General features: G+C 47.6%; 1 protein-coding gene across 2 annotated transcripts in view; it reads left to right on the top strand.

The window, feature by feature from the left end:
- Window positions 1–13,297, top strand: part of POLE (DNA polymerase epsilon, catalytic subunit) — a 56,035-nt gene that overhangs the window by 7,852 nt on the left and 34,886 nt on the right. For both annotated transcript variants that reach the window (XM_043902196.1, XM_043902194.1), the window contains exons 7-20: window positions 423–564; window positions 691–771; window positions 1,477–1,584; window positions 1,916–2,026; window positions 2,287–2,372; window positions 2,546–2,665; window positions 4,471–4,603; window positions 4,696–4,809; window positions 4,918–5,130; window positions 5,393–5,500; window positions 9,822–9,950; window positions 10,026–10,128; window positions 10,212–10,358; window positions 10,716–10,861. In XM_043902196.1, coding sequence (XP_043758131.1) covers window positions 423–564; window positions 691–771; window positions 1,477–1,584; window positions 1,916–2,026; window positions 2,287–2,372; window positions 2,546–2,665; window positions 4,471–4,603; window positions 4,696–4,809; window positions 4,918–5,130; window positions 5,393–5,500; window positions 9,822–9,950; window positions 10,026–10,128; window positions 10,212–10,358; window positions 10,716–10,861 — 1,741 coding nt within the window. The remainder of the gene's footprint in view (window positions 1–422; window positions 565–690; window positions 772–1,476; window positions 1,585–1,915; window positions 2,027–2,286; window positions 2,373–2,545; window positions 2,666–4,470; window positions 4,604–4,695; window positions 4,810–4,917; window positions 5,131–5,392; window positions 5,501–9,821; window positions 9,951–10,025; window positions 10,129–10,211; window positions 10,359–10,715; window positions 10,862–13,297) is intronic.

The raw sequence follows: 13,297 nt of genomic DNA, 5'->3' as shown, positions 1-13,297 counted from the left end.
TGTTTACCAGTCACTTCACCATGCTAAGAGCTTGTGAGCATGTTACCTTATGACGCTCATGCTGGGTGGGCCTATTCCTGTCGTCTTTGTTTTCTTGATGAAGAATAACCTCAGTGAAGGTGGGTCACATCTGTAGACATACCTTACGAGTAATAGTCTCCTTTATTCTTGGCTCTTTTCATTGGGGTGGAACTTACATCCAATAAAATGCATGTCCTAAGTGTACTGAACTTCCTTGTGTCTGTGGCCTGCAGCTTGGTCAGATGGGGGTCATCCAAGGTCATTCCTTAAGAAGGGCCTGTCCTGATCATCTCAGCCACCTTATAAACCTTTGTGTTTACATTATGTGAACTCCTCTGGCCTTTCCCCACTTCAATCCCTAGCAGAGTATAGTTGAAAAAGTTGGTCTCTTTATTTTGCAGTGTTCTGCAAGGAAGCAGTGTAATTATTGATGAAGAGGAAACCTCTAAGAAGACTGCCGACCAGATGGACAACATTGTGGACATGCGAGAGTACGATGTACCTTACCACATCCGTCTCTCCATCGACCTGAAGATCCACGTGGTAAGTGGTCTGTTGCATGGGGGTAGTTACTGACAGCCAGGAGGTGATATTAAAGGATAGATCCATAGAGTAGACTTCCCTGGACAGGTGTAGAAATCTTTGGTTAATGCACCACATGTCCTTCAGGCTCACTGGTACAATGTCCGGTACCGAGGAAGTGCCTTTCCAGTGGAAATTGCCCGCCGCGATGACCTCGTTGAACGACCAGTAAGTACTGCTTGCATTTCCTCCATCCTAAACTTTTCAGTTGTTTCTGGTGAGAAAGATGAAAGATGAATTTGATTTCGAGATTGGTTTGCTTCTTTTTCCTCAAATACTTTCTTAAAAGAATTTTGAAATAATTGGTATTTTTAATCAGTTTCTGACCTTGCACATATATATCATCGTGTGCTGTCAGTATTTGAGCTAGGCTGGATCTGAACATTTGAGGTAAAGCTCTGACTTCCATTTTTGATGGTTAAGAGCCAAGTGTTATGTTGAAAAATGGATTCAAAACTGGTTCAGGAACAGCTTTGTGATCTTGGGATAGTTTATACTCTGTTTTCTCACATCTAAGATGAGATTGTCAGTTCTGTATCACAGTCTCCTGTCAAAGTTGTCATAAAGGTCAAAATGAGGTGATTCATTTTAAAGTGTCTTGAGACTCAAGTGTTCTGTAATTCTAGACTTTTCCTGTGAACAGTGGCTCCAGCCTTATCTTGTATGTTCCAGTTTTCATATCATCATGGTAGATCAGTCCACCCCAAGATGCCTGTCCCGTTTTTTCCTGGACCTTTCCCCACAGCAGCTCAACTCTTGCTTTTAGTAACTGGCAGTAGGGGTGGAGGTGTCATGGGTGTCAAGAGAACCACCAGGGTCTCCAGAGCTCAGCTTGGTTCTTGGCCAACTTAATGCTACATTTTGTCCCTTCAGGACCCTGTGGTTTTAGCATTTGACATTGAGACAACCAAACTGCCCCTCAAGTTTCCAGATGCTGAGACCGACCAGATTATGATGATTTCCTATATGATTGATGGTCAGGTGAGTGGGTGCCTTCTGGAATGTGAGCTCTCTGTGAACCGGGACCAAGTCTGGTCTCCAAACCTGAACAGTGTCCACCCGTGGTTCGTATTTGTTTGGTGACTAATGAGTGAATGGAGCCCAACAAGTGAACAAGCAAGCTATTCTGGCATCTAGCCACTCTCTGCCTTCCAGGCAAACCTTAGGATTAAGTAGCCTGTCTTTTTTGGGAAAGCCATGGTGTTTCAAGTTGCTGCAAAGGTTTTGTAGCAAGAGTCTCCAGGCTGCATGTGGGAGGTGTGTCTTAGTCTTTGTTTCTGTAACTCGCACTGACTGCTAATGAACTTCCCAGGGCTACCTCATCACCAACAGGGAGATTGTCTCAGAAGATATAGAAGATTTCGAGTTCACTCCCAAGCCAGAGTATGAAGGACCCTTCTGTGTCTTCAATGAGCCTGATGAGGTAGAGATGCCACTTGGGAAAGTGCCTGATGTTTGGGAATAGGAAGAGGAGGCAGGCATGGTGACCCTCTCAGACCTCAGCATTCGTTTAATCATAATAGCAGCTGGGTTCAATCCCCAGTGGTTGGTCCTCATTCACATAAGGTTAGGGTGGAAATAAAGGGGTCATGTGAAGTGTTACTCCTCAGCTTTGGAGAGGTGTTAAAATCACTTGAGGAAGAGTAAAGTAACCCCTTGACTGCCAAAATTTGTTAAATTCAGGTTCATCTAATCCAAAGATGGTTTGAACACATCCAGGAGGCCAAACCCACCGTCATGGTCACCTATAATGGGGACTTTTTTGACTGGTGAGTCAGAAAAGGGGAGGGAGCGATGGGGAAGCACCACTTGGTAGCGTGGGTGAGCTGCTCACCCTGTTTAAGAGGAGATGGTGTGAGGTGTCCCCTGGGGCAGTCTTCCTGGCCTCTGTGGAAATTAGAGATTCACTGTCCCATGTGCTTGTCTGTCCTCTTGTCCTTAGGCCGTTTGTGGAGGCCAGAGCAGCGGTCCATGGACTGAGCATGTACCAGGAGATAGGGTTCCAGAAAGACAGCCAGGGGGAGTACAAATCATCCCAGTGTATCCACATGGACTGTCTCAGGTAGGCCCTGCAGCTCACGTGGTGGCTCATCGCAGTGTCTCATGAGGGCTTTCTGTAAGTGAGACTCCCTTATACACACTGGTCCTTCCCACACCTTCTTACAGAAGCTGTCGAGAAGTAGCTCCTGTCCCCTGAGAGGACAGTGGCTGCTGGCTGGTGCCCAGGGTATAGAAACCAGACCAGAAAGAAAGACCTGGTAGAGTGAGGTCTGGTGCTGTGGGAGGTCACAGAGGGGCCTTGGCTTCCCTGAATTAGATTGGGATGTGGCAGCCAGGCTGTCTTGAAGGACAAGTACGGTGTCCAGATAGGCTAGGGTGTCCAGACTCAGGACAAGTGTGCAAGGTGGCCCAGAGAGCTGAGAAGGAAGGCTGGAGAGAAAGGTCTTGTAGGCTTCCTGTGCCCAGTGAGGAGATTGGTTTTATTTTGGTGGCATGGGGCGCCACTGACACATTTAAAGCTTGATGAATTTTCTCCTTACCCCTGGTGTTATGGTGCGTGGATTGAAGGGGCAGGCAGATTGCAACATGAACAGGAGTGAAGAGAAGGCTAGTCTTGAGATATCTGAGAGTCGAGGACTTGGGGATCTGTAGATTTGGGGACAGGTGCAAGAGGCATTAGGAAACTCTGGTTCTCAGGGCTTGGGCTGGGCTCCTGGGGAAATAGGGCAGAGTTCAGGTTCAGAATAAAAGCAGACCTGGGCGCCCCATCCACATGGAGGACCTGGAGACTGCAGGGCTCGGTGGTAAGACCAAAAAACGTGATAGTTGATGGATTCTCAAGAAGAGAAATAGGGACTTTCCTGGTGGTTCAGTGGCTAAGAATCTGCCTGCCATGCAAGCCACATGGGTTTGATCCCTGCCCTGGGAAGATTCTACATGCCAAGGGGCAAGTAAGCCCATGCTCCACAACTCCTGAGCCCGCAGACTTGGAGACCATGCTCCATAGCAAGAGAAGCCACTGCAATGAAGAGTAACCCTTGCTCGCCACAACTAGAAAGAGTTCACGCGCAGCACCAAAGACCCAATGCAGCCAGAAAAATGAATTTTTTAAAAAAGGTCCCACATACTACAACGAAGATTGAAGCTCCCTCATGGCTGCAGCTAAGACTCTGCACAGTCAAATAAATAAATTTTTTTTTTCAAAGTAAGAGAGGTAAAAGAGAGGTGGGGTTCTTCAGTGGAGGCAGCAATGCTGGAGATCCTTCAGCGGGGCGTTTCTGAGGGGGAGGATGACCCACAGAGCAGAGGCCACAGAAGGTGAGATTGGATGCTGCCAGTAGGAAGTTGTGAGTCCTCGAGATATAGTGGTGTCTGTCTTGGGGCTGAGTTTGTGAGAAAGGAAGAGGTGGAGATGGGCACGAGGGGGTCTTGAGTGTTTTTACACAGAAGGGATCGTGTTAGAGGAGGACGGGAGTTTGGCAGCAGGGTGTGAGGGGCAGGGAGAGCAGGACAGAGCCTGGCAGCACCTGTAGCAGATAAGCTGTGGAGGAATCTAGAAGTTCAGACGGCAGGTTCCTGCCTGGTCCCCTTTGTATTTCTCTGTGAGGGTGAGAGGAAGGCCTCGCAAGGACTAGAAGGACCGGCTGTGTCGTCTCCTTGTGTCTGTGGGTTTGTCTGTGAAGTTGACTGGGTCCAGGTGAAAGCTTTTCACAAGGGGCCTACACCATGTGAGGTCTTGGTGATCTTTTAGGGTACCTGTCAGGACCCTGCATCTTCCTGTAGAGTGTCCAGCTTTGCCATGTCTTGTAGGTTCCTAGGGTTTGTCTCAGAATTATCTCTGGCTTTTGCTTTCCTTCTCCTTTCCAGGTGGGTGAAGAGGGACAGTTACCTGCCAGTGGGCAGCCACAACCTCAAGGCGGCGGCCAAAGCCAAGCTGGGCTACGACCCCGTGGAACTGGACCCTGAAGACATGTGCCGGATGGCCACTGAGCAGCCCCAGGCACGTGTGCTGCCTCACTGAGTCACCTTCTGCAGGGGGGTGGCGGCCACTGGATCCCTCACTGACCTTACTTTCTGATGTCCTCTCTTTAGACTCTGGCCACCTACTCGGTCTCGGATGCAGTGGCCACATACTACCTGTATATGAAGTATGTCCACCCGTTTATATTCGCCCTGTGTACCATCATCCCCATGGAGCCCGATGAGGTCAGTGCCTCTCCTGGCCCACTGCCTGACAGGGTGCTCCCAGGCAGCTGGTGTGGGTGTAGCTGTTGGATTTCCATGTTTGGCTCACAGCCTGGTGTTTCCTGATAGGTTCTGCGGAAAGGCTCTGGGACGCTGTGCGAGGCCTTGCTGATGGTGCAGGCCTTCCATGCCAACATCGTCTTCCCCAACAAGCAGGAGCAGGAGTTCAACAAGCTGACAGATGACGGCCACGTGCTGGATGCTGAGACCTACGTGGGTGGCCACGTGGAAGCCCTGGAGTCGGGCGTGTTCCGCAGCGACATCCCCTGCCGGTTCCGGATGGTGCGCCCCTCCTGAGGCTGGGCCTCGTCCCGCCAGTGCTATGGGAGGACCCAGGAGGGACCCAGCCACAAGGGCTGAAATAAAGTCCTCGCCCCCTTCTCACCTGTGGACTCCTCACCAGCTGTCCTTTGTCTGGCCTGCCCTTTAGGGTGCCGCTCCTTCTGGAGTGTTCTGTTGATAGAGTCCCACCTGAGGTATAGGTTATGTGGTGTGGGGCCATTTTCCTGTCTTACTCACATCCTCTCTTGATTGTTTGTGTTAGAATCCTGCTGCCTTTGACTTCCTGCTGCAGCGGGTGGAGAAAACCATGCGTCACGCCATCGAGGAAGAGGAGAAGGTGCCCATGGAGCAAGTCATCAACTTCCAAGAGGTGATGCACAGGCTCGGAGAAGTGATGTGGGGAGAACAGTCTGTTTACATGCCCTGCCTTGCAGAGTGGCTTCTTTCGGTGGCCTATTCATTGTGCACCTACTGTGTGATAGTACTTGGTTGCCGAGACAGGACATGGGGCCTGGTCTCGTGTAGTCAGGACAGGACAGCGTAGTGTTCACAGTGAGGGACTCAACTTTGTGAACAGGAGACTTTCACAGAGGAGGCGATGGCTTTCAGAACAAAGTGGTAGGCCGATGTGGGAGAGGGAGGTAGGTGAAGGGTAGATACAACTGCGTCTTGTAGGCGGCAAGGAGCCATTGGAGGTTTTTACTTTTTTTCTGTCTATAGACTTTAAAAATGATGATAGGAATTCCTACAAATTACAGGGTAAAATATCGTAACTACAAAGTCCTTCACATAGTAGTTAGAAAGCGCCATTTGCAAAGTGTGTTACATGACCAGAGGCACCAGGCACCGCCTGCTTTGCTGGTCCTGTTCCCTTGGATGTGACGCATCTTGGGTCTCTTATCAGAGGCCCTGCTTCGGCATATTCGCTACTCGAGTGGTTTGCAGTTCTTAACAGTTCTAGGATTGATTTCAAGAAGCGTAACATATTCACCAGGCAAAGTTCAAGCAAGAACGTGTGCACGTGCTCTGCATAGTACAGAGTTCTGTGCAGCTCTTGTCAGCTACAGCTATCATATGCTTTGGGAACTTTCCATGAACCAACTTGGGAAGAAGAGAATGTAGGCTGAATGACAAATAGGAGTTAAAGAGCAACTTGAACAAAACAAAGATACTGCTTTTTTGGCCTTGACATGAGGCTTGTGGGATCTTAGTTCCCCAACCAGAGATCGGACCCCGGCCCCTGGCAGTGAGAGCTCTGAGTTGTAACCACTGGACCACAAAGGAATTCCCCAAAGATACTACTTTCAAGTCTATGAACCGATGAAATGAGTGAGGAATGGGCTGAAGGTGTGCTAATTGGAGGGACCCAAGACACCTTAGTGAATTTGGACGTGGACTTTTTCTAGATGACAGATGGTCATCCAAAGTCCCTGAAATTGTTCTCTGTAGGGTGGCCTAGGGTCTTTAGGGATAGGGTGGCAGGTTCACCTTTGTGTTCCTGAGTGACCATCTCGGCAGTGGTGTGGTGACAGCTGGTGGGAGATGTCAGCTGGGGACACACAGCAGCGTCTGGCCTGTCCAGGTGTCATCCTAGCCTTCCCACTACTGTTGTCTCATCTTCCCTCTCCGAGCAGCATTTCAGAGCATGCCCTAGCACAGAAGGATGGGGGAATTATTCTCTGAGTGGTTCATTTGCTTAAAATTCAGTTAGAAACAGTAAGTATTATGTTTCTGGTATCCTGTTCTACTTGATAGATACTCCTTTCTTCTTCTGGTTGATTTTTGTGTAATTTAGATGTTTTCCAATTTGTACTTTGTCCAGAGGTTGGCAAGCTATAACACAGAAGGGCTGTTTTTGTACAGTCAGCAAGCTAAGAATGGTTTTCATATTTTTAAAATATTTTAAAAGAAAAAGTAGACTGTAGCCACAAAACCTGAAATATTTATTTTCTGGTCCTTCATAGAAGTTTGCTGACCCCAGATCTAAAGGTGTTTTTTGTTTTTGTTTTTGTTTTTAAAGCCAACTTTTCTCAGAATAACTCCTAAGTACAGTAGTTCTCAAGTTTTAATGTTGCATTTCTTGATGTTGTGTAAGTTTTGGACAAAATGAACTTATTTTAAGTACATATCTAATGTTCTGATTTAGGTGTTACATTAGGGAGAGAAAATAAAAGTATATGACTATCAGAAGCTTGTTTAGTCTTTTAGTTTCAGTGACTGTGTTTGTGTTTTAGGACAATATTTTTATTTCTAGAAGCTCTCTGTTGGTTGTTTTTCAAATGTGCTTTATTTCTTTATAGTGGACTTTCTCTTCCTGTGTTTTATTTTTTTAAACTTTTTATTGAAGTATACTGATTTATAATGTTTCAGGTATACAGCAAAGTGATTCAGGTTTTTAAGACACACACACACACACACACACATATATTCTTTTTTTTTTCCCTTTTTTTTTGGCTGTGCCACATAGCTTGCAGGATCTTAGTTCCCTAACCCGGGATCGAGTGCATACCCCCTACAGTGAAGCACAGAGTCCTAACCACTGGGCCACCAGGGAATTCCATGTATCTGTATTATTGTTGCTGTTGTTTAGTCACTAAGTCATGTCTGACTCTTCATACCCCATGGACTTGTAGCCCGCCTGGCTCCTCTGTCCATGAGATTTCCCAGGCGAGAATATTGGAGTTGGGTTGCCATTTCCTTCTCCAGGGGATCTTCCTGACCCAGGGATCAGGAAGTATTTCTTGTGTCTCCTGAATTGGCAGGTGAATTCAAGAACCACCAGGGAAGCCCGTGTGTGTGTGTGTACACATGTATTCTTTTTCCGATTCTTTCACATTATAGGTTATTACAAGGACTGAATATAATTCTCTGTGCTATACAGTAGGCCCTTGTTGTTTCTCTTCCTGTGTTTTAGATTTTATCTATTCACTTATCTTTAACTAGCCTTATTTTACCATGTTTATTCCAGGAGGTTTATTCTCTGATGTTCTTAGGGTTCTCCTCCCACCGTGTCTGCTCTCAGTCATGGTGGGGTTTTTTTTCCCCATGCTTTTACAATTTTGAGACATTTTTTCCCTTGCTGGATGTACCACGTGGCCTCTGGAAGTTTAGTTCCCTAATCAGGGATCGAACATGCACCACCCCCTGCATTGGAAGCGCAGAGTCTTAACCACTGGACATCTAGGGAAGTCCAGTCACTCTGCAATTTTGGAATTTGAACTCCTCTTCAGAGGAGGGCTGTTAGTAGTTTGACAGTTTCTTCTGGGTTCCCCAAAAGTAACATGGGCCCGATGCCCCTTCTTACCTGGTTCCTTGGCTGGAGAGTCCAGAACTAGTGGAGACCTGTTAGTGCCTGTTATGATAAATGCTCAGGGAAGATGTTTTCTTTGCCCAGAGTCCAAAATGGACATGGTGAGCAGACTTGTAGTTTATTCTTTTATGGAGGTGGCTTTTGACAGTCCTGCCTTTATTTGGGGCTGTGCATTTTGTCTCCCTTTTGTTGTGTGTAGCTTGCCCCTCCTTGAGGCAGCATGAGAAATGTGAGGTAAAGAGCTCACGGCACAGGCCTGAGGCTGTGAACCTCAGAAAGGCCTGCTGCATGGCTGCCCTCGGCCAGTGTCTGGGAACTCGGGCTTCAAGAGGTTTCTCACCTTCCTCTAATAAGAATGTCTCACTAACACGTGCTCAGGTTGTTTGTGCAAACAGTGTGGTTTGTGCTAAGCACCTGCTTTCCTTCCGGGAGTCTGGGTTTTGGTCCAGGCAGGCAGAGTTGCCTATGTGATCAGCCCCCTGTAAGAACTCTGGGCACTGGGTCTCCATGAGCTTCCCTGGGGGATAGTACTTTTCACAGCACTTCTCATGTGTTATCACAGCTTGTTGCTAGAAGAATGGAGCTCATCCCAGCTTGAACCTGGGCTCCTCCCAACTTTCCCCCAAGCGCCTTTGCCCTTTGCCTATTGAGCTCTGTGTCTTCCCCTGTGAGTCACCAAACCTAGGGGTGGTCTTGGGGATCCCAACACAGGGCCCGGCCTCTGCCAGACACCAGAGTCAACTCACTGCTCTGATGCTGAATCTCCTCATCACATTTGTTCTCTAGGGATAACTTAGAAGCTCACATCTGCATTTACAGGGATAGTTTTCATATTTCATTTAGGATTTCTATGTGTTTGGTGTCAGGAGGGTTTTTAGGCTCAGAGCCTTGGCTGGAAACAGAATCTGATTCATTGGTTTATAAAGTAATGCCGGAAACCATCTAGTATCACAGTTGAGAGCATGGTGTTTGGTCTCAGAGGGCTCGTTCTTGAGTCCATACTAACTTGAAACTTCTCATACGTTAGATGAGGAATTGCAGGGACATTGATGGTGTGTCACTTGCCTGCACTGTGGGGGCACTCGGGGCACCCAGGAAGTGTGGCTGTTGGTAATCTAGCGGGTCCCCCTACTCGCTAGCAGACGGGCTGTGCCATATGAGGCCACATATTACACATTTCTCTCCCAACTCCAGAGTTCCTTTGGGGTGGAGACTGCTGCTTCCTGTGCTGCAGTGCTCTGTCCTGTACCTCCAGGGTCTGGTGTGTGGTGCCTGTTATCTGTCATCCATTTGGGACGCTTGGTGTTTTCCCTGTTACCCTGTACAGTCTCCAGTTTGCATCTTGGTCACCAGCCTTCACTTCTTTCCACTTTCTCTGTAGGTGTGTGATCAGATTAAGACCAAGCTCACCTCCCTGAAAGATGTTCCTAACCGAATTGAGTGTCCCCTCATCTACCACCTGGACGTGGGGGCCATGTACCCCAACATCATCTTGACGAACCGCCTACAGGTGAGACACATTCTCATACCAGAATCAAGCTCTTTCTGCCTAAACCCTAATGACTCTCTTCCTGTCCCCTCACAGCCCTCTGCCATGGTAGACGAGGCCACCTGTGCAGCCTGCGACTTCAACAAGCCTGGAGCGAACTGCCAGAGGAAGATGGCCTGGCAGTGGAGGGGCGAGTTCAGTGAGTGTCGGCCCTGGGGGCTGCTCAGCAGGAAGCGGGTGGGTGGGTCTCTGTCACATCCTCTCTTCCAACACTCTTTATAGTGCCAGCCAGTCGCAGTGAGTATCATCGGATCCAGCACCAACTGGAGTCAGAGAAGTTCCCTCCCTTGACCCCTGAGGGCCCAGCCCGGGCCTTTCATGAGCTGTCCCGTGAGGAGCAGGCTAAATACGAGAAGCGGAGGCTGGCAGGTGAGCAGTTGGGCCATGTTGGTGTGTCACACCTTGAGGTCAGTCGAACCAGTTGTTGAAGTAGATGAGACCACTGTGAACTAGTTCGTCCTATAGGCTTCCTTTTGTCATTTGTCCTTCTGCGAGTTTCCGGCTCCCAAACCCTCCTTCCTGCAGTCTTTGTTTGGTCTGTTCACACAGGGCTGCCCGTTGATGTGATTCATTAGCAGCTTGTCTTTCTGAGTTTTCTGCTCCTTTGAGTTAACCCAAAAAACCCATGTTTGTTGGCATCCACTCCCTAGCTTTCTTTGGCTGTGTCCAGGAGGCCTGTCCCCCATGTGGAGTCTCATGTGCCCCCCATTCTCAATTGTGTTTCAGATTACTGCCGGAAGGCATACAAGAAAATCCACATGACCAAAGTGGAAGAGCGTCTCACCACCATCTGCCAGCGGGAGAACTCCTTCTATGTGGACACTGTACGGGCTTTTCGGGACAGGCGCTACGAGTTCAAAGGTCTCCATAAGGTGAGCCTGACCTTTGTGAGGTTGGAGCAGAATCTAGTTTCCGAGGTGAAAATCTTTGCTCAGCACTCTCTGGATGTGTTACTCCCTATCTCTGGGCCCAGTGCATGCACTCAGACAATAAACATGCAGTTGTTTTTAACTTTGAAGAATTAAGGGTCTGGGGCCTCGAAGCTATTCTGAATGACTGCTTTTAAAGTAATTATTTAGAGCAAGGGTCAGCAAGCTACGGCTGGGCTGGCCATGTTTATAAATAAGTTTTCCTGGATCTGAGCTGTGTTTGCCCGCAGCAGGCAGGGAGCAGCAGAGACTGAGGGTGTGCACTGTCCGTGTGTGGTCCGTTACTTCCTATGTACAGGTGTGGCCCTTTACTTTGCCAGCCTCTGACCGGGGTGAGGGGAGTGTGTTTACTGACATGTTTCACCAGTAGGACTAGGGAAATAACATAGCAGTACCTCAGTTGTAATATCAACAGGTAATTGTTTTATATTTAAGCATATCGAGTTTTTTTCTGAGAGACCTTCCTTCACCACTAGACTCATTCTTCACATCGTGAACTGCCCTGATAGACTGTCATCATCAGGCTTTGATATTTATTATCATTGTTAACTTTGTATTTTTACTATGGTAAAATATGCACAACATGAAATTTAACATTTTTAAGTGTACAGATCAGTGGCATTAAGTACATTCACATTGCAGTTATCATTACCATCCATCTCCAGAACTCTTTATCTTGCAGCACTGAAACTGCACTCCCTTAACAGTGATCCTCCATTCTGGTTTCTGTGGACTATTGAGTCTGGGAACCTCATGTAAGTGGAATCATACAATATTTGTCCTTTTGTGACTAGGTTATTTCTCTTAGCCTAATGCCCTCAAGGTTCATTCGTGGTAGCATGTATCAGAATTTCCTTTTTAAGGCTGAGTAATACTCTGTTGTATGGACATTTTATTTATCCATTCACCCATTGATGGATAGTTGGGTGGCTTCCATGTTTTAGGTATTTTGAATAATTCTGCTGTGAGCATGGGTATGCAGACATCTCTTTGAGATCCTACTTTTAGCTCTTTTGGGTATATACACAGAAGTAGAATTGCTGAATCATATGGTAATTGTATTTTTAATCTTTAGAGGAATTGTCATACTGCCTCAGTATCTTAATTAAACTGTTGAGTTACGTGTTCATCTATCTTCCTCATCAGATGAGTGTTGACAGTGTTGTGGCTATCCATCTTATGTTTTAGAATCTAGCACAGTGCCTGGCACATAGTAGGCACTCAATAAATATCTTGTGGGGCTTTTTGTCGTTGTTGTTCTTTAAATTCCAAACCTTTAAAAAAATTTTTCTTCTCACATTGGATGGGGAATTTGCTGAAATATATATGGCCGTCCCTGCATTTCTTTATCAGTCACTTTTACTAGGGACCTCCTAAGTAGCTCTTGGTCCCCTAAGTTAATAAGACACAGACGGGCCGGACTCCTCGTCCTGGGACACTTCTGCAAGGCCATTCACATCATGGGAGCTTTCAGTGCAGTGTCACAAGCCCGCCCCACAGTTCTGTTATCTGAGACTCGCTTTGTCATGGTGAAGCAGGAGCTAACGTGCCAAATGCAAGCCTCGCAGCGTTCTGGGAGCTGAGCTGTCCACTGGCCTCTTAGAAGCTCAGCATCCCAGGAGGTGCAGCTTGTGTGGATGCGAGAGATGGGTGTCACCATGTTTTGCCTCCCGCCCTCCCCCCAGCCCTGATTGGCACTGGGCATTACTGGGGTCCTGCATGCCCCTTCCCCACTCCCCTCAGCAGTAACAGTCTGATGTCTTCCAGTGTGATACAAATTTTGTATCACTCAGCACGTTGAGTGAGCACCTGTTCTGTGCCAGACCCTCTTCTAGGATGGTGGGGGAGTAACACACCCCACATCAGGTGGGGGAGTAACAGTGGAACGCGCTGAGATGAAGGAGAATGTCCAGTGTTTGACCACTGTGACAGCAGCTAGCCTAGCAAACAGAAAGAAACACCACTCAGGCTAGAAGCGAGTTCAGAGACCCCTGAGTCACATCCCTGTCTCTCGCCCTCCCTGGTGGTGACCATGTCTACTTTATTGAGGTAAAATTGATGTGGGCTAAGTCTGACCCTTTCAGGTGGGCAGTTCTGTAGATTTGACAAATGCATACACCTGTGTAACCACCACCACAGTGACCAGAACATTTCCTTCGCAACCATTTACAATAGCACACAGCCCTTGTTAACACAGCTGTGTCCATCTTCCAGCGGTTGGTGTAGTATCTGATAAACAGTTGTTGGTCCGTAAGTATTGGCTAAGGAGTAAATTGTTATTCTCAGATGTTGCCTCTAAGAATGTGCACTTTGCTTTCAGCCTGTCAGTGGTTTCTGAGTTCTATTGTTTGAGAAACCCTATAACTCAGCCCATCGAGT

This window comes from Cervus elaphus, chromosome 5, assembly GCF_910594005.1.
Source record: "Cervus elaphus chromosome 5, mCerEla1.1, whole genome shotgun sequence".
In the NCBI taxonomy this organism is placed as follows: domain Eukaryota; kingdom Metazoa; phylum Chordata; class Mammalia; order Artiodactyla; family Cervidae; genus Cervus; species Cervus elaphus.
The sequence above is the reverse complement of the archived record's forward strand: the minus strand, read 5'-3'. Positions and strand labels throughout refer to the sequence as shown.